At 41.0% G+C, this 21,598-nt stretch overlaps 1 protein-coding gene across 1 annotated transcript; it reads right to left on the bottom strand.

Moving 5' to 3' along the window:
- Positions 1-8,580: 8,580 nt before the first annotated feature.
- On the bottom strand, positions 8,581-21,142 carry LOC115821652 (tripartite motif-containing protein 35-like). Its single transcript, XM_030785456.1, has 9 exons — positions 20,741-21,142; positions 19,461-19,556; positions 19,123-19,357; positions 17,771-17,891; positions 17,508-17,611; positions 15,923-15,987; positions 12,989-13,063; positions 12,536-12,655; positions 8,581-8,598 (listed from the first exon to the last, which is right to left on the bottom strand). Exons 1-9 carry the CDS (start codon positions 21,140-21,142, stop codon positions 8,581-8,583), a joined length of 1,236 nt encoding a protein of 411 aa, XP_030641316.1.
- Between the last annotated feature and the right edge of the window lie 456 nt (positions 21,143-21,598).

Here is a 21,598-nt window from a genome sequence, read left to right as displayed (position 1 = left end):
GCTGGGAAAAAAATACGTTGGGTGCACTTTTTTGGGGGGGAGCGGTTCCTTGGATACTGATGATTCAGTTGGTAGTGGGATTTCTGAAGGGGTCTGAAATTTTTCATATGTCATCTGTCTGAGATGCTCCTCTGTCCCCGAGAGCCAGTGGTGTTGGAAGGACTTTGACACCTTGGGGGGGGGGGGGGGGGGGGGGGGGGGGATGTTTGGATTTCTTTATTGATTGAACATATAAGGCAATACCAATTCCAGTTTTTTGGCCATTTCTTGTAAACGGCTACTGAAGGTGTTTTTGTGTCTGAAGAATACAGCAGTGGAAGAAAATACTTCTGCAACCAGATGAAAGCGGCGCGACCAGATGTTCAGAGGCCCCGGGGTTGTGTGGCATTGTCAAAGGGTGTGGACTGGATGCTGGATGGTGGAAAACTGCAAAACCTGAACAATGCAATGTCACCGCATTTTTGTCATGTGATGTGAGAAACGGGCGTGTGTGAGGCAAATCGGAACAAACACTGATCCTCCGCAGCAGGGGATGACTCAGCCAGATCAGCAGCTTTACAATGAGTTTCCTTTTGTCTTGTGATCCCACGACGACCCCCCCCACGGCCCAAAGACTGAAATCATAGGGAATTCCTCGTTTGGGTGGTGAGGATGTTTTTAAACTGTTTATTATTCAAAATGTTATTTTGAGAGAGTCATTATTCAAAATGTCATCATTGTTTAAGAAATCAAAGAAGAAGATGAGATTCTTTTCTGAACGCAAAAACACCATTAACCAAACATTGCCCATCTCTGCTTACATAAGCTGAAGAGGAAGAGGGAGAGTGAGGATGAGAGGGGGGAGATCCCATGGAGGAAGAGAGATAGGAAGAGGAGGAAGAAGAGATAGAGGTAGGCCTGGAGGAGGACGTGGACAAAGAAGACACTGACCAAATTCATGAGATGAAATTCGAGCAACATTGGTCGACCATGTTGTAAACCATGGGTTGACATTGACAGAGTACGTAGCCAGTGATGCGGACGATGTGCTATGGCCAGATCCAGCTGGACGAAAAGATGATGCTTAGGGATTTTTTTTTGTTTTTTCAATTCATGCTTTCTTCTTTGTGTCCACAAATGTTTTTGCTGTTTTCATGGTATGTGCTGTATACTGCTCAGAATAGGTTAATTCAGATTTTCAGTGCAAAATGCAACCTTTAGAAATGCATGGATGTATTGACTGATTTTCAGTGAGGAGAGAAATAAATATTTTCATCAGTGTGAAGTGCTGGTCTTGTGTGTTGTGTTTAGTCAATATACTCATGTACTTTACTCTAACAATATCTCTGAAAAAATCAGACCCAGAATGTATCATTCGAAAAGTAGAAATGTTAAAAGTGTTTTAGATTGAGCACAACAGTGTCTAGCTGGTTCAAACAGAGTCAAATCCTCATGAACCATGTGTGTGCCATATTATGACAAAATTGGGTGATAATCTGGTGATGAGTCAGCCCTCAAGACAGCACGGGCCAACCTGTCGTGTGGCATCAGGGAGGCGAAAAGACAATATGCTCAAAGAATCAACAGCCACTTCACTAACCGCAAAGATGCACGGCGTCTGTGGAAGGGCATCCAGACCCTCACTGACTACAAGCCTCCTCCTCAGCAATGACCCCACCCTCCCAGACGCACTGAATGACTTCTAAGCACGTTATGAGAGACTGAACAATGTGCTGGCGGTGAAAACTACCCCCTGGACGTGAAAAAGACCCTCTCCAGAGTCAACCCACGCAAAGCTGTGGGTCCACATAGAATCCCAGGCCGAGCATCAGGGACTGTGCCGAGCAGCTGGCAGATGTTCTCGCTGACATCTTCAACATCTCGCTGTTCCAGGCAGTCGTCCCCACGTGTTTCAAGTCTACTACCATCATACCAGTGCCTAAGAAGTCCCCCGTGTCCTGCCACAACGACTACCGCCCCATTGCGCTGACTCCCATCATCATGAAGTGCTTAGAGAGGCTGGTCATGAAGAACATCAAGTCCAGCCTGCCCTCCACACGGGACCCCCTCCAGTTTGCATACCACGCTAACCGCTCCCCAGAAGATGCCATAACCCCTGCCCTCCACCCAGCCCTGTCCCACCTGGAGAGAAAGAACAGCTATGTGAGGATGTTGTTCATTGACTGCAGCTCAGCTTTTAACACAATCATACCTCAACACCTGATAGGAAGGCTGAGCCAGCTGGGCCTTAACACCTCTGTCTGCAACTGGGTGCTTGACTTCCTCACGGGGAGGCCACAGTCAGTCCAAAGTGGCAGCATCACCTCCAGGTCCATCACACTGAGCACCGGCACTCCACAGGGCTGTGTGCTCAGTCCACTCCTGTTCACCCTGCTGACCCACGACTGCACAGCATCATCCACCTCCAACCTCATCATAAAGTTTGCTGACGACACTACATTGGTAGGCCTCATCAGCAACAATGATGAATCTCTATACAGAGCAGAAGTGGACCAACTGGCAGCGTGGTGCAAAGTCAAGAACCTCTTCCTAAACATAGGGAAAACTAAGGAGGTCATCATGGACTTCAGAAAGACCAGAACCCACCATACCCCCCTGACCATTGATGGTACGGATGTAGAGAGAGTCAGCAGCGCGAAGTTCTTGGGAGTGCACATCACAGAGGACCTCTCCTGGTCTTCACATGTCACTGCTTGTTATGTCTAGGTTTGTAATATGTAGGGATTTTTTTTATTTATTTATTGTATGTTGTAGAAGTTTTACTTTTTACTTACTTAGTACTTTCTTTACCATGCACTTTCTGTCTTTACTCAGTACTTTCTGTTTTTACTCAGTACTTTCTGTTTTTACTCAGTACTTTCTGTTGTCATATTTATTACTCAATTTTTCCCCCCTCAGTATTTATTGTGCGTTATTATTGTTTTATGTGGTATTTATTTGCTATTTGTTTCATGTGGCACTGTGGTCCTTGTGTAACACAATCTCGTGCCCCTGTATGCATGAGTCATGCATATGTGGAAATGGCAAAGTCTAAGTCCATGTCTAACAGTGTTATAACCATACAGCTTATGTGGAATTACAGAGGGGAGGCTGTGTATTGGGACAGAAAGTGGGTATGTGTTTATGTGAGGTAAAATGGGTTTGCTTACCTTTCTGTTTTGCAGAGCAGTCATCTGAAAATCACAAACATCACACACACACACACACACACACGCGCACGCAAAGATTAGATGAATAAAATAAAGAACAAACAGAAAAGAGATGGAGTCAGAGGAAAAGTGAACAGGGCATATTGTATCACAGTGATCAAACACTTAAGTCTCACTGTTGAGTCTGCAGTGGTTCACACTGACCACACAGTTGAAACATGAGCTGCAGAGATGAGCCGCAGACCTGTGTCCCCTCAGGAAAGGCACTTAACAGGTTCCCTGATCCACTCTGTGTTTATTCGAGGTACATGGGCCTGCTTACCTTTCCAATTCATAGGGCAGACATCTGAAAATTATAAACATCACAAAACAACAACAACAACAACAGCAGCAACAACAACAGCAGCAACAACAAAATGATCAGATTAATAAAATAAAGGACAAACAGAAAAGAGAAGGAAACAGAGGAAAAGTAAACAAAGCGTATGAATGTATGGCCTTTATCACTACTCCCAGTTATTAAATGTTTCACTGTTGAGTCTACAGGTTTGAAGATGAGGACTGGGATCTACAGCAAAATCCATTCGGCCTCTGAAAAGTAGTGTAGTGTGTGGAGGAGTAGGGTAGTGTTTGAGAATGGACAGAGATCAAAAATGACACACGTGCCTGTCATGTGTACAAACCGAATGGGTCTGATAATACGGTTATGGGAAAGTGAACTGAAAGAGAACTGCAATGGCACAGCCTTGAAACGACAAGAGCTTGGGTTCGGCTCCGTAGCGAGAGAGAGACAAGTTCTAAAAATTTCGTATGAGACAGAGTGAAAGGTGAGATGATCGCAGCAAGAGATGCTTGACTGTCCAAGTCGACCACAGGACTCTTTGGTGTGTCAGAAAGAGATGTTGCTGAGTTGTTAACAATGATTTATGAATTTTCGGAATGGAAAATTCTTACTTCAAGGAAAAGCAGTTCTTCCTTGTCAAGGTTAAAGGTGAGACACCTGGCCAGAGATATCAGAGAGATGTGCAGTGATATGAGGTGTGACTGACTTGGTAGAAATGATCTGTGAGATAAGAGTTAAACCAGTAACAATACTATGGTTGAGGTTCCTAAGCTGGAGAGAGAGAGAGAGAGAGAGAGAGAGAGAGAGAGAAAGTGAGAAAGGGAGGGAGGGAGTGTTTCACTGCCATGTCTGAGGTTTCCATTGTACTGTGTGTGTGTGTGGATGTGGTCTGCTTGCTCTGAATCTATGTTCTTTGTCATTTCTGTTCATATATACCATACATACAGAATAGCTTCCTATTACAGTTTTTTATGATTGCTTACACACTTGTTGCAGAATTTCACTCGTTGTGTCAAAACTCTACACACAAGCGAATGAGACACAACACTTGGAGACAAATATCTCACTTCTATGTCAAAATGAAACTCTGCAGTCAAAACCTAACAATCCTTTTTCAAAATGGCATTTTTGCCACAAAATGACACACACATGCACCATTTGAATTGCTCTTTGAAAGCAGCAAAAGCATACTGATAGTATTTCGTATACCTTTTTCATTTTCTTATACAGGCCCCTGTGAAAGAGTGTTCCAATACAGTACATCTACTCTCATTTCAATGAACACAAAAAAAGAAAGGCTTCAGAAAAAAAAAAAAAAACAAAAGAAACCCCATACCGCTTATTTTTTTCGGCATTGTAGGTTTTTACAACAACAAGAAAACATAAAGAAAAATAGAATTGCAGTACAGTAATCAATACAATATGTTACGCTAAACTAAAAAATAATTACAGTACAATTACAGTGCAATGTTAGTGTAAAAAAATTACTATTATAAGGAATTGTAGGGGATGAGGTGGATGGTTTATGGTTCCCGCCCTCTGTCAGGGTCTGGCCACATCACCTCGTTCACATCACAAGCAATGTCATCCTTAGCTGGGCAACAGGGAAAATATCACCTTGCATGCTGTATCCAACCCTGAACTGACCCCACCTCAGTGTTTCCACATGCCTCTTCCATTGCTTGCAGAAGAGGCAGGCGGGCATGTGGTTGGTGGTCATACGCTTTCCAACTCAAAGCTGAAAAGAATTCCTCAGTAGGACTGAGGAATATAAGTATACAAAAGTTATTGTGGTTGGTGAACCAGTCTCGGACCAGAGCAGCCTGGTGGAAACTAACATTACAACAGATCACAACAAACCTGGGCTGCTCTGGTCTGTCTAGTACAAGTATGTAGTACATCCAGAGATGTGATTATGTGTGCTGTGTTATAGCAACCTACGGTGGCATGGTGATGCAGACTCCTTGCAGTAGCTCCCACCAACACCCCACCCCCACCAAAAGCTTTCCTGAGGTCTATTTGTAGTGCTAAGGCTCAGACTGACTGGTGTTCAATTACTGTACAAGTGTTTTCATATGTGTGTTTGGGTGTTGCCAATTTCAGCTATGTTTTGCATTTCTGACAGAGGTGTTTTCTCAATGACTGCAAGAGGTTCATTCATGAACAATGTGTCTAATGTAAGAAACAGTGTGTAGAATTTTGCAAATAGCGTGTTACAGAATTGCAAACAAAGTTCAAAGCAGAAAATGTATTTGTAGTTTTGGTGCCTTTGTTTAAGACATGGTTGCAAAAGTTAAGGTTTCGGTGCTTTTGTCTAGGCATTCACTTCCAGTGTGTAGGCAATCTGCAAAAACTGTATTTTTTCAGCAAGTGTGTGCATGTGTGTGTCTGTGTGTGTATGTGTGTGCCTGCACATCACCGAGACGCATTACTGTAAATGTGTCATATCATTTAGTCTAATCTAGAGTTGTGCAGTGGACTCTTGTAGGAGAAGAGTTTAGCAGTTTATTTCTGCTGAACTGGCCAGTGAGTCAATGAGTCATTCATGGCAGATGGACAATAGTGTAACTCATATTCCCCTTCAGATCTGGGGGCTCTTTACTGACTCTAAATATTCTGATCTGGTGTGCCTTAACTGGCCACACTGGAGCAATCCTGCAGATTCACTCTGTACAACAGACAATATGCAGCCCAACTCCTGGTTCAGGCACAAGTTATCTCCAAATTCTACCACTGCAACTCTCTCCCAACAGGTCTACTGGCACACATATGGTGTAAAAAATATTGTATTGTCGTGACAGTAACTGTGACTTCCAAATGTGGTTTCTGAGAGATGGAATGAGGTTATGGCCTCCTGAAACACGTTTTTCCATCACCCACAGGAAGAAGTGCCAAAGAAAACAAACCACATCCATCCCTCTTTGGCTCATCCACTGTCAGTCTTGTGAGTTACATATTACTTGCAATTTGTCATGTATCCCGTTACTGTAGCATAACCTCAGTACATTCAGTGCCTGAACAAGCCCCCCACCCCCCTCTCTCTTTCTCTTCCCCCCCCTCCCCCTCTCTCTCTGATTATATCTGCCTGCTCTAAAAAGAGTCTCAGTGCAAGACTGCTAATCAGCATGACTCAGCTATTGCCCGGAGGGCTGTACTACAAAGGGAGTTTAACCTGGGGTTGACAAACTCTGACTGCCTGAATTGGTGTTAAACGGTACTCCGAAGGTGATTAAGATGTCGGTTAGTTGATTCCGTGTGAACTTAATCGGAGTTTTGTACGTGTTCACATAAAAGTGGCTCATTTCGCAACGCAGGCAGTTTTTACGTAATGGATTGGATACGTAACTGCTTTTCTCTTTATTATTTATTTATTTATTTATTTTCAGGAGGACATTGGTGAGGACACAGTGTCAGCCATGTCTGACTTACCCGTCCATTTCATCACTTGTACTTTTATGTCTATTTAACAGTGACTAACGTAGACTAATACGAGGCTATGTATGGCAAATTGTCATGAGCTGATATTTCCAGTCATACATGTATTGAATGAGAATGAACCTTCAAGAGAACAAAGATTTGGTCATTTGGCAATCGCATTACTGTGTTTCAGGAGGAGCTAAATCAACCAATCTCCCCATCCATGGCCACCTCCTCTCAGGCCTCTCAGAGAACCCAAAGGGTGGCTTTTCCTGTGCTATTAAAAAGTTCATATATACTGACCATATGGAGCATGAATGCTGAATCTTGCATGCCATGTTCATTCTCTCAATGTGTTTTTTGCTGTTCAGGCTGGATCTGACAATGTGTGTTCACTCTATAAGTGTATGTTTGAGCTTGACTGCCAGAAAAAAATGAGACAGATAGAAAACAAAACTTAAAGTGGAAATAGAAAAACTGGACCATGACAGAAAGGTTTTGCTATACATTGACCATCCTTTAATCAATATGTCTCTACCATCTGCAGCTTCTTTCTTTTAATTTTTAGAAAAGGGAGAGTGCCAAGAAATAAATACATAAATCAAAAAAGAATAATTTCATGTGTCTTTTATTGGTTGAAAAATTGATTTGCAATGGCTCCTCTGAGAGCCCTTCCTGTGGGGTGATCCAGCATCACTGAGTCTACTACATCTGGTGACATGGTGGCAGTTGGCATGATGCTCTTTGTTTTCTAATAGAGGCAATGTTATGGAAGACCACACGTGATGCCACCACTTCACATGCCCACTCAAAACACACCTCCAAGCCTTGCATACCAGTAAAGAGTGCTTTGATGACCCCAAATGTCATCTCTATTCTGACCCTTGTGTTACTGTGAGCCATGCTATATTTTATTTGTGCCCTTGTTTTTGGGTCAGGAAAGGGGGTCATCAGGTAACACAGACACAGGTAGTCACTGTCCCCCAAGCAGCAGGCCATCAAAATGCCCTTTGAACAACAGACACAAGTTCAATCCAGCATGATGTGTGAAATATAGGGTGGTGTTTGTCTTATCTCTGACCAAGAGTGGATTCCCGAAAAACGCGTGAAGCATGCATCAGCCCAGGCCTCCTAGAACACCCTCGCCTTGCAGAGTGAGCCTCTCGCAATCCGTGCACCGATTGGGTCCTCCAAATCCTAGGTGGGATTAGGTAACCCCCCCCCCCCCCCCTCCCCCCCATGGGAATCTCCATAATCCCAAAGAGAAGTGATATAATCTGAGGAACTCCATACACTTCCTCCTCGTCTTCTTCATGATGTACACCAAATTTCCATGTAGGCTGGAGAGCAGAAGGGACTAGATTAGGCTAGAAAAGGGATTTTTGCCCTTTATGATGTGAAAATGTCACCTACCAATCATTTTAGGCACTAAATTGCCATTTTAGGCACACTGCTTATCTTATTGTATTTTGTCTTATTCCGTGTTTTATGAAGGCAGGTGCGTCTCTCATCTCACTCTGTCTCCCTGTATGTGTGTGTCTGTGTATGTAGGAATGCAGCTGGGCTAGTTTCAGCTATAAAGAGGCAAAGATGAATCAAGAGGACATCAGACTGCTTCTTTTCAGGCAGAACAAGATTAAAGTCTGGAATGTCTCTGTGGTTTAGGAATTCTTAACCATTGCCAAAGACCTGGGAAGCAGAAAGAGGGAAAATGAGATTAAGACTAAGAGTGCAAGAGATAGGGGGATGTATATACATACACACACACACACACGTTTATTAGAGCTTCGATATCACTATTTATAGTCTAAAAGGGCTTTACATGTCTATAACAAAGTCAAATAATATATATGTGTGTGTGTGTATGTATGAATATCCCCTTCTTTCTCGCACTCATATATATGGACAGAGAGAGAGAGAGAGAGAGAGAGAGAGAGAGAGAGAGAGAGAGAGAGAGAGAGAGAGAAAGAATCTGACTCATTCGCAGCCATGCATTGATCTTCCCCTTCCCCCCCACAGTCCTGAGCCTGTGTTCAGACACTGAATGTACTCAAGTTACTCTGTACTGACAGGGTAAGTGACAATTATACTTGACAGTAGATCAGCCAAAGAGGGACGGATGTGGTTCATAGATGTTTATAGAGGTTTTTTTTTTTACTGCAGGTTGTAGAGAAACATGTTCGAGGAGACCATGATCCCAGAGATCATGCAGCAGGATTTTCAGAATGAGTACTGAAGGACATTTCTGTCACATTTTAATTCAATCACTCAATGGTGTAGTATACAATGCATATTTAATGGTTCCCCTTATATATAATTCATACAGTAACAGAGATTAAAAAAAAACAAAAACAGATAAAATAGGCACTTTTCTCACTCCAGTTCCTGTTTCTCTAACAGTGATCTAAACTGCTGTCATGAGATGGAGCGGTGGCTGGATGCTTGCGCAATATCAGATGGTAACAGCAGGAACAAGGGACAGGATACAAGATGCTTGAATGGAGTGGCGTACACAGGTAGACAGGAAAACAATATATCTGGTCAGTGCAAAGACTTTGCAAAAAAAAAAAAAAAAGTAAAAAGGCAGTGGTATTTTACACAAAGTAAAGCCCAGAGTAAAGTTACAAAGTTACTAAGAGAAACAGAACAGAAACAGGTGCAAACAATAATTAAATGTTACAGTGATCAGACAGGCTATCAGTAAACCGGCGGCGCTGAACGCTGAAGGGTGGAACTGGATGGAGGAAGAGAAGATGAGGTTGTCACAGTTGTACAGTATTTCGTCAAACCCGAACCGTTTATTTCCTGAATTACTTCCTTCATGATAATTCAGCAGCACCATCACCGTTTTGGCATATTTTTAGAAATAAATTAAAAGTGCTTGGTTTTTAAATTGAATAACAAAGCCATCGCACAGCATTTTAACCTAAGAAACCTTCACAGGGATCAGGCAACCCCTGCCAAGAGGGCCAGGAAACTCCTGTTCATCTGAATTGTTATCTGTGAGTATGATACTGCAGCACCTAGAACAAAATGAGATCATTTTATTTCACTTTGGCACAGTTCAGTGATATGAGTTTCAATGGGAATTCATAGGAACATGTTCCACTGGCTTCATCAGGAAGACGATCAGGTGTCTGTGTGCTTCATGTGTTAGGTGAATCCAGATCAGCTTATTCAGTCCTAATGTGTATCCTTCAATCTGCAGAATCCAGATTCTGCTCCGTCACTGAAGTAAAGGTGTCACAGCCTATGACGCACAAAACACACACAAAATAAATTCACACACACACACAGACATACACACACACACACACAAACCTGCACACAGACACATGCACGCACACATATGCACATGCGTGTGTGCCCACACATGCACACAGACACACACACATACAAACACACACAAAGTGCTTAAAAAAACATCCAACCAACCAAACAACGAACCAACCAGCCAACCAACCAAACAAACAAACAGGCGATGAGCTATATAAGCAGTTCTGTTTAAGTCTAAAAAAGGTCTTACCATATGAATCATTGTTCTGTGTCCAGTGATGATTCTGAGATGCCCTTTTGGGGACCACAGACAGCCCAGAGTTACTGAGAAATGACATACACACACAAACACACACTGAAACCACACGGTACAGACTCGAGATCGGTAGAACTCAGATAATGTAGGACGAGTTAAAAAATAAACCCGATGACTGGATAGCTCTCGGAGGAAAAGTTTTAGTTCAAGTTGAAGTTGAAGTTCTGGGTTTATTTAAAGCCCAAGATCACTGTTTACAGTCTCAAAGGGCTTTACGTGCCCACAACAAACAAAACAGGATGGCAACCCCTGACTTAATATTCATATGGTGTGACAAAAAAGTCCAGAAATGAATTGTAATCTTCAAACCTTTTATGCATGTAACAGCGGAAGAGGAGGACGAAAAGGACGATGACAAAGAGAACAAGTGCGATGGGAACACCAAGATGGAGAGATTTCTTTTCTGTCCTGTTGGGTGGTAGGACTGAGAGAGAGAGAGAGAGAGAGAGAGAATGTTAGATTGATCAAACTGGATAATCGGATTAGTCAAAGAGAGAGAGTGAGTGAGAGAGAGAATGTTAGAGTGATCAAACTGGATAATCAGATTAGTCACAGTCTGTATCAGATTAACTCGGTAGGCTAATCTGCAATTTACAGTGTCTTAAAGTCTGAGATTCTCTTTATTCAAACAGCAAGGCTAACAGTACTTTAAGGCAGACAAGATTAGAAGATTGACCTAAATATCTGTTCTGTATCTCTTAAGACTCACAGACATTATTCAGCATCTCTTATAACATCAGAGCAAACACACACTCCGTAGCATCTACATCCTGTTTGACCTGCATGTCTAACAGTGTTATAACCATACAGCTGACGTGGAATTACAGAGAGAAGGCTGTGTATTGGGACAGAGAGTGGGTATCTGTTTATCTGAGGTAAAATGGGTTTGCTTACCTTTCTGATTCACAGAGCAGTCATCTGAAAATCACAAATGTTACAAAAAAAAGATCAGATAAATAAAATAATAACAGAAAAGAGATGGAAACAGAGGAAAAGCAAAGAGGTGCTATAAATGTTTGGCCTTTATCACGACTCACAGTTATCAAAACACTCAAGTCTCACTGTTGAGTCTGCAGTGGTTCACACAAACCACACAGAGAAAACATGAACCGCAGGGAGAGACAGAATTGATGCTATACATTGCAGTGACATCACCTTAACCATGTGGTAAAAGCTTATTCTTTGAGAATATATTTCTGGTCTCTCTTATCCGTGCACTGAATGCTACCACTGATATTACTGAAATGAAAGATCCGTAAGATGGAATATACTGTTTGGAAAGATGTAAAATATAACTATAAAGTGCTTTGGTAATTTTTCTTGTTTTGACTATGTTTTTGTCTGACATATCATCTTAGGAAAAAAAAAATTAAAAACAGGTTCTCCAATCTTAGCTTTGAGTCAGCAGGAAGTTTAATAAAACTGTGTAAGTTGAGGAGAATAAGTTTCAGTCAGTATTCGCATAGAATAAACTGTGAGTAATCAAATCTGCCAGTTTGAATATTAACATCAGATAATTTTAATTTATGATATAACAATCAGACAGAAATGACATCATAAAACAGCAATTAGAATTAGAATTGATGACATAATAACTAGAGAAAGTGACACCATAAACTTTACAGTACTCCTAAAGAATCTGTCAGGAAGGACATGGTGATGTAGGTGGTGGAGGACAAATGGAGGGAATGTAATGTGGGTGGTGGAGGAAAGGGGGACGGAATGATTGGGGCTGTTTTTTTTGGAGAGAAGATTTAAGGAAGTGTCTTATACTCACATGAACATCTGATCTCTTCACCCTTTGTAGAAAACAAAAAAAGTGAGATGTGCGTTCAGATTCACAAACACACATATTAAAAACTAGCAAACTAGCACACAGTCACACACACACACACACACACACACACACACACGCACACACACACACACACACACACACGCACACACACACACACACAGAGTCAAATTTGAAGACAGAACATAACAGAAACTTTTCTTTTAACGTTAAATCATTAATCATGAATGAAGCCGTACCTTGAAGCCATCAATCTCGTATGACACATTGCTGTGGCAGTCTTTGAGTGTTATGAAGTTGTACCCATAATCCTCCACAATTGTCTTATTCGAATTCCCCTCATATGCTATTATGAGGCCCTATTAGAAAACACCCACAAACAGAGACAGGAATGCATGGGTTATATTCTTTTTCAATACAATAGTTCACTGAGTGCTCCATAACTTGCATGGCCTGTGTGCCAGTATCAGTGAATATTAAAAAAATAAATAAATAAATTAAAAAAATCAGACGTTACAATATGGGCTACACTGCGTTTAACTGTCCTGCTCACCCCTATCCCATAGAATCTGAAAACCAAATCAGCAATAAGTAGAGTCCAATCCTTCCATGGAAATCTGCTACAATCCACCTCTATTTGAGTGTGCTTATATACATGTGTGCGTATGCAGTTAAACTGTAGGCCAACTCACATAGCTCAGCCAGGCGTAATCTTCGCTGCGTTGAGTCAGGTTCAAAGCATATGTGTAGGTGCCATTTGCAAGTTTCTTCACATTACAGGGCAAGACCACACTGATCATCCATAACACTGTGATGTGTATCCCAAGAAAGACAGAGAGAGAGAGAGAGAGAGAGAGAGAGAGAGTTCATGACACAGACAGATGAAGCTGGATTTACAGCTTTTGATGCAGCACGCGCATGATGTCATGACAGAATACTAGACACAATCTCCTAGTTAAGTTAAATCAAAAGAGCAATCTGGGCGGGTTCACTGGCTCTTGGATGCTGGCAAAGGTCTACTGTCTACCCAAACTTTAAAGCTACTTGCGCCTCTACTGGCGGTTGTAAAGCCGGCCAATCATGCTATCGTCGCCTATTGCCACTGCATGCGCTTATGTACAATTTTAATGTACAACTAAATCATGTTGGTCATTGCATTGGTGCAAGTTGTAAACAGCCTACCTAGTCAATAAACAGTACCACTAAGTTGTTAAATTTGTTTAACACACAATTTAACGAGGAGCGGTGCTCAGGTGTGTCAAGGAATGCAGGGAAGACTCACTTCTACACCCTTAACTGACGGGAAAGATTGGAACATAACGCGAAAACAGGGCCTCGTATATTCAACGTATTAAAAGCTTACTTAACGATATTCGGCTACTTAGTAATATCTTCAACTTAATTAAACCACACAATATTCACTCTCAAGTGTGTCCGTAAGACGACTTTACTATGCGTCTCAGCATCTACAAACTATCGTCTACTTGACACGTCAATATGATAAAACTGAAAGAGAATGTCTTTCCTTACCAATATAGACGAAAAATTGCATCGCACTGTTTGAAGGAGAGCTGCTGAAATTAAGCGACGTAACTGCAGATGTGGTCCGCTTTACTCGTCTACTAGAGGCTAACTATGAAGCGAAGGGGAGCCGGAGCGGTATGATTGGCTGACGATGGGATGGGCGGAGCAAGCACTGGCCTTACTGCCAGTGACTGACGACTGCCAGCTTGACGGACAAAATGCTAACCTGATGACTCGAGTTGACCTGCTGCAGGATTCTGGAAACGAAAAAAGAATTTAGAAAAAAGCAGCAGCAGGAACAACAACTACAACAACAACGACTCCAGCAAAAGCAGCAACTCAAGAATGGCGTGTGTGTGTTTGTGTGGCTGTGTGATTGTCCCCCTGTACCTGTCTGTTTCAGTTTCTGCACATTTCTTTTCTGTGTATTTGTCAGCATTAATCAAGACAATACTGCCCTCTAACGTCCAGCCTTTGTTAATCTTTATTACGTGGTACTGTCAGGATCTCTCCCTGTACATGGTACGGCCCATCCAAACAGTGGAAGAGTGGACGATGTTAAGATTATACATGTGTAACACAAGTAAGGACATTCTGATTCAGTCAGTGACTATAATGGGATTACAGTAATGTAATCAGTTCTGCACAACACTGTTTCCTTACCCGCAGATGCATATCAAATAGTGACATAAACACTAACATTTACCATGTGACCTCTGGTTAATCTTATGATGACAATACTAATCATAGTGAGCCAATCGTCATATATGTCATAACAAACACACAGAATCAGAATATCAGCACATGTAGGGAGCCTTATGGGAATCGACAACTGAAATAATTACCCAATGTTCATTAATGTTGTAAAATTTAAACACACTCTCCTGTCACTGTGTGTGCACTGCTACACACACACACACACACACATACACACACACATCTTTTACATTTTATTGTGCTGTGGATGTGATGTAATGCTGTTTGAAGAGACAAGTCACCTGTTTCTACTACACAGTGCTGTCTCCCTGACCTGATAGAGCACTTGGCAGTTACATTCACAGGGAGTCCTGCACATAAATATAAACTATGACTCAGCTGTGACTCAAACTGAGGTTCCATCTGTAGGACTGATGTCTGCAGTGCACTGTAGTATCCTCACTGCAAGTCTCTCAGGAGCAGGAGACTAAGGCCTACTAGGAGCTCTGAGTTTGACAGAGAGAATGAGTGTGTGAGTGACACGTGTGCTGACCAATCCTGACTCAGGTAGAAGTGTGTGGAGATGAAAACAGTTGGTAAGAACTTTATACCATCTATAAATTGCTATTGCTGTTTCTATTCAGTGTCATTGAACATCATGTTTCTATTCACTGTGATTGAGAGATTTTATTTTATAATTATATATTACTCTCATGAAACAAGGAGAAAATAAATTCACAACAGTATTTCGCAAACAAAAATTTCACATTAATCAAAACCACTCAAATGCAATGATTTCTCAAGTTGTCTAGCATAACCTCACAAAATTAAATGCTGCAAAGCTGAAATATTTTATTCTAACCTCATGAAAACTCTACTATCACTTATCACGTTGAATTTAATTTACATTTAAGGAAGCGGCAAAGTAAATACCTATAATATTGCTCAGATTTTATTTTCCAACTGTTCTGAAGGACGTCGTTGGTAAGACAGTGAGAGGGTAGAAATTGCTGTTATCATGGAAGAACAGTAAAAGTGTGTGTGAAAGTATATGCATGTGACATGGAGTTGGTCGGAGAACGACAGTGTCCCTCTGTAATAGTCCATCTGTACTCTGATTTTCTGGAATTTTCTTTTCTCTTGGAGGGTAGTCCATAATTGTCCTGGAGAGCTTACATTATATCTGTTATCACAATGCCACAAACAGCACAGCTCACCGATGAAAGACCACCCCTTCCTCTGGACTGCCCCCCTACCACGTCCAGTGTCCACTGGGTACTGTTCCCCACATCAACATCCCAGCAGTGTGTCCCTGAGTTAAAACCCTCAGATCCCAGAACATATGGACAATAATCAAATCTCTTTGAATTATCAGGAATGTGCTGTTTATTATCACTGTATCTCACACTGGTCAGATCCTCAGACAGGACGAGTTGTGGACTTGCAGTGTTGGGATCCAGAATCACAGGAGCTAAAGAGAGAGGGAGACAGAGGGAGAGAGGGGACTCACGGTTTATATTTTAGGGACTGTGGTTCAAACAGAGAGAAAACTATGCTGAGTGGTGTGTGTGTGTGTGTGTGTGTGTGTGTGTGTGTCTGTACCTGTCTGTTTCTTCTTTTTCTGTGTATACACACCTGGGGATAAACAAAGCCTCAGGTGTGAAAATGTAAAATTAAAATGCAGTAGTGATTATAAAAAATCACTGTATTGAACAACATCCTGCATCTTCTCCCAGACTCTGAACTTCAGGTTGCCCAGGAGGGAAGAACAAACAATTCAAATGTTAATCAAATTCAAACACAGAAAAGATTTAAGTTAATATTAAATCATTATTAAAATCATTATTTTTAGTATTAAATTTTGCACTAAAGTTCTAAACAGACTAAAGACACTATGATGAATCTACAATCTAGATTTTTCTTTTTTTTTTTTTTTTCTTTTTTCTTTTTTTAAGATGAAAAATAACTCATTGTAATTTTTGACACTGTTTTAGTTTAAAGACATAGACACATATGTAGATCAACAATGGCAGATAAAATGTTCTGTTGTTTTGATCTCCAGCATGTAACTGCCTGTCAACTCTTAGATCTGTGAGATAAGTCAGTGTATATAGTACAAGATTACACTCAGTCTCACTGACAGTCAGTGATAACATATCATCCAATTAATGACAGTGGCAGTATATCAACCAATCACTGACTGTCAGTGGTAATAGGCCTGCTCAGTATTGTTAGACTTTACTTGAACACAAGAACACAAAACAGTGACTATTACAGCATCAGAAATCAAGTCTCATTATATGTAGTTTGTCTCCCTCTTCTGGTAAATTAAAGTCAGTGACGTACCAGAAGATCAGTAATAATCTTTGATATTGTTTTCAAATACAAAGCATTGTAACAGAAGTCCCACCAAAGTCTGAAAAGAAATATTAAAATGAACACAACACAGAAAGCACTTGTGCACTTCAGTGGGTAAGAAAAGAAAAAAAAGTGCACATATTTCAGAGAAAAGATTGAGATCTCAAACATCGCCACGAGAACACATCAAACCACAATTAACACTTTTAAATTAACAAAAAAAGAGAGAGAGAGGAGGAGAGAGAGAGAGAGAGAGAAAGAGAGAGAGAGAGAGAGAAAGAAAGAAAGAAAGAAAGAAAGAAAGAAAGAAAGAAAGAAAGAAAGAAAACAATACAGTTCAATGACATGTGCAGCACTGGTACCTTGGTGGATACCTTTATTTTCCTCCCTTAAAAAAAGACTTACAAACTACATTAGAATTTACTCTCACATGTCATGTGTAATTCTGTTCACATCCCAAGCTGTATCAGTTTTAATTCTTCAGTTTCAGTATCAGTGGACTGTTCACTGGTGATATTGTCAAAGGAGATACTTGACACTCATTCCAGATGAATGGAAAGACTCTCTTGGTAAAAGTGTGTGTGAAAGTGTGTATGTGTGTATTAGTAAGACGATCGGAGAATGAGAGTTGACCTTTATCCCAGTCCAGTTCTACTCTGATCCTCTGGAGTTTCTTACTGACTCTGAGGGGAGTCCATGGTTCTTCCGGAGAGACTGCATCATGTTTATCGTAGTAGCTCCACAAAAAACACGTGTCATCACTGATGAAAGAAAGGCCCTTTCTCTGGACGGGCTCTGCTGTCACACCCAAGGCCCAGTGTACATTCTCCCCAACATCAACATCCCAGCAGTGTGTCCCTGAGTTAAAGCCCTCAGAGCCCAGCACACATGGATACCAATCAAATCTCTCTGGATTGTCAGGAAGCTGCTGTCTCTCTTCACTGTATCTCACACTGGTCAGATCATCAGACAGGATGAGACGTGGATCTGCAGTGTTTGGGTCCAGAATGACAGGACCTGAAGAGGGGGGACAGACATTGAGGTGTTTGGAACGGATTTGGAATTTAGGGGATGAATATTACGGCTTTTAAAGCTGTTTGGACCAAAGAAGAGATGATGGTAAAGACTGGATTTCTGAACTCTTTTATTCTAGAGGAATATGGAATAATGTAACATAATGACTGACAAAGAGAGCGTAATATTGCAATGGAATTCCACCCGTGATTTATTGTTTTACTTATTAGCAGCTAAAAGGCCCTTTTCAGATCTGTGATCACATATGTGTACATCTCTTTCTTTCTCTCTCTCTCTCTCTCTCTCTCTCTCTCTCTCTCTCTCTCTCTCTCTCTCTCTTTCTATTTCAGCAATTGATTCTATGTGGCCTTCTGTACATGTGACCTCTGTGTATCGTTAGCATCTTACAATATAGTATTTTTGTATTATCAAAGACATACAAACAAATGAAACAAACAAACAAGCAAACAAACAAACAAATAAACAATAAAAACTCACTATATTGAACAATGTTCTGCATCTTCTCCCACACTCTGAACTTCAGGTTGCCCAGGTGCTTTGCCACATTGATCAGAGCTCCTGAAAGCATGTGTGGATCCTGCAGTGTGCACTGGGCCCTGGAATAAGATTCAGGAGTCAGTGCTGCTGTGGGGTTTGGGTTGAGAACGACAGTGAAGAGAGAAACAGGAGGCAGGTTGCTTACCTTTGTGTAGTAGTTCTGAGTTTCTGAAGGAGAAACATATTTTAAAATGAATTATCAAGAAAAAAAAAGCCCAGAGAAATTAGCTGTAGGAGTCATTTTAAACTGACTTCTACACGTCAGAAACACTGTACTTAGGGAAATGATTAGATCAGAATGTTGTCAAGAATGACACAAATCAGAAAAATGAGCTAAAATGAGGTTATCGAACAGACTGAAAAAACCTTAATTTAGAATAAAAATACTGATGTTAGTAAAGTTTTCCTTCCTGTGTAATTAGTAATAAACACAATAACATTATATATGTTCACTGTTACATTATAAATCAATTTATTGATGAACAGCACACAACTTAATACCACAGATGTCACAGTCTTGGCTTTTAGTACGTTTGAAATGTCATATTTGGTTTAAGAACCGACAAGCAATCCAGACACCTTAGTTCTAGAATGACTTATGAAGCCCGGACTCTAGCTTTCAGATATCTGAAAATTAACCCTACTTTGAGTGTGTGTGTGTGTGTGTGTGCCCCACATACCTGTAAGAATAGAATGTCTTCAGCTTTTAATTGATCTTCTATGGCTCTGATTGTGTCTGAAAGAGATAACATTTTTACACTCATCTCCTTAATTTCCTCCTTCATCATCTGAGTCTTCTGCTCCTCTTCCTCTCTCAGTGCAGTTATCCCGACTGCCTCTTCATCTCGTAAAAACTGGTGAAGCATCTCAAATTCTTTCCTTATTTGTCTTTCTGTGTTCAGGGCCTGGACCTGTAATGATTAAGAGTGAAAGCTGTTTTAGTCAGAGAAATAAGCAATGTAATAGCAGTGTAATTGTTTCACAGTGTAATTGTTCATAACTGATTATTCTCACCTTAATTCTCTCTGCCGTTCTATCACAAGTCAGTTTCAATTTTTGAAAGATCCTAAGTTTCGCCTGTAAAGACTTCAGTTCAGTCTTGAGTTCTTTCTGGAAAACATCAACTCTTTTATGCATTAATACATCAGATCACAGAAACTACAGGAACAAAGTGTGATAATCAACTAAGGAACCCAAATGCAGAACACAATTCAGACTTGGAATGAAGGAGGGTTTATTGACAAGTTGCAGTATGGAGGTGGGAACAGACAGAGGAAATGAAGGTAGCAGGCAGGGAAGCGGATGATGAGCGAGGTTGCAGAGTGGCGCTGTGAGCGAGGAGGAGCAGTGGGACTAAGGAGACGGAGCTGAAGGGTGACAGGCAGGCGAAGGGCGCACTGGAGATGCGGAGTGGCATGGAGGTAATCCTTTTGAGAAAGAACAGGCAGATAACACTGATATGCAAACCACAAAACACCAATTGAATACAAAGAGAGACCGAGAAGCGAGTTCTACCACACAGGCTGAAACAACGATCTGGCGACGAGTGGATGAAACACTGGGGTTTAAATACTCTGACATGATGAGGTGACTGATCGCAGGTGTGTAGGCAATCTGGAAGTGTAGAGAGAGAGACCACGCCCACAACACACACATGCACGCACAACAGAGAAGACAAACCAACAGGGGGAGCACAGGGAAAAGGGAAACACTAGAAACATAAGGAATAGACTGACAAAATAGCCTTAACCATGACACAAAGAGCCATCTGCACAAGGTGTGTGACTATTTCTTATGACAGGTCATGTGTCAATATACCAGTTAAGACAGTTCAAATGTAAGATACACTTATTAGTGCTTCAATACAGGATTTAATGAGTTTCCAGGATGAATAACTCTAAGTTATTAAAACACAGTGACAGAAATATAATTTTTCAGTCTTTTGGCTGTTTCAGTATCGTCAGTTGTCTTTGTGTAAAGATCTTGTGTTACATGTTATATGGACTTAATGATTATGTCAAATGTTGTAATGGAAATCAATCAATGCTTTTTCTTTCCCTGGGAAATATGAGAACAACATGAACAGCAACTCTCCATGTTGAAAAAAATTTTACTCATAGTTTGTTTAATAGATGTATTTATGTTAACGGATTTGATTAACAGATATAGACTGTAGGATTTGAATAATGTTTGTTCACTATTCTTTTGACGCTAAAGAACGTTATATAACTTCATCATGAAACAACATGAATTAAAACAAAACATATTTTTTTTTAAATGTCATTTTAGTTTACCTTTTGCTCCTTTGCAGCTTCTTCTACTGGGTGAAAATAATGATTTTTGTGTTTGTGTGACATCTGACACACCCAACACACAAGCTGTTTATCCTCCAGACAGAAGAGTGTGAGTTCCTCATTGTGGAGACTGCAGAACTCCTCAGACCCTGCTGAAGTTCTCTGACTTCTCTCCTGTAAGAAAGTCTCACACAGATTCCTCAAAGCCAGGTTAACAGGGGGATCTATAATGTTTAGTCTTCTGCAAACTGGACACTCTCGAGATCGTTTTGTTTTCCAAAACCGCTCCATGCAGGCTTTACAGAAACTGTGACTACATGAGAGAACAACAGGATCCCTGAAGATATCACAGCACACAGGACAGGAAAAATCCAGTTCAGAAAAAAGACGTTTAGAGGCCATTTTTTTTTAAAGCACCGTGGCTGTTCCTGTAGCATGTAATGGCTTCAGAGTTCTGTTTGCTATTCCTAAACAGAAACCTGAAGAAAAGCAAAAGTGAAAGAGTGAGAGCTCAAGTAAACACTGAATGTCATTGGTTAACTCTGGTTAACCCTGTAGATGCTGGAGAAAACTGGATTTTGTTTGTATCACTGTTCAGTGTGGTCACAGGCTGTGGGACGAGATAGATTTAGATGACTGTGTCTCCACACGCATAAATAAACATGCTTCTACATGAATATGTAAATATGACACAAAGGAACAAATCACAAAAGGATCAAATTTTCATCCCAGTTAAAATGAGATGATCTTACAGACTGAACAAACGTTAAGTTAGAGTAAAAATACTGATGCTAGTAACGTTTCTCTTCCTGTTGTGACGGCCTCTGCTATGTATCTGTGTTGGGTGCAGTTGGGTGT

The sequence above is a fragment of the Chanos chanos genome, chromosome 9, assembly GCF_902362185.1.
Source record: "Chanos chanos chromosome 9, fChaCha1.1, whole genome shotgun sequence".
NCBI classification, from domain to species: domain Eukaryota; kingdom Metazoa; phylum Chordata; class Actinopteri; order Gonorynchiformes; family Chanidae; genus Chanos; species Chanos chanos.
The sequence above is the reverse complement of the archived record's forward strand: the minus strand, read 5'-3'. Positions and strand labels throughout refer to the sequence as shown.

Excerpts from the sequence above, each read along its gene's own strand:
- LOC115821652 (XM_030785456.1), bottom strand. The coding sequence starts at position 21,142 with ATGGCCTCTAAACGTCTTTTTTCTGAACTGGATTTTTCCTGTCCTGTG. Across the intron at positions 19,358-19,460 it reads GAACGGCAGAGAGAATTAAG|GTCCAGGCCCTGAACACAGA; the intron begins GTGAGAATAATC and ends TAATCATTACAG. Across the intron at positions 12,656-12,988 it reads ATTACGCCTGGCTGAGCTAT|GGCCTCATAATAGCATATGA; the intron begins GTGAGTTGGCCT and ends GTTTTCTAATAG.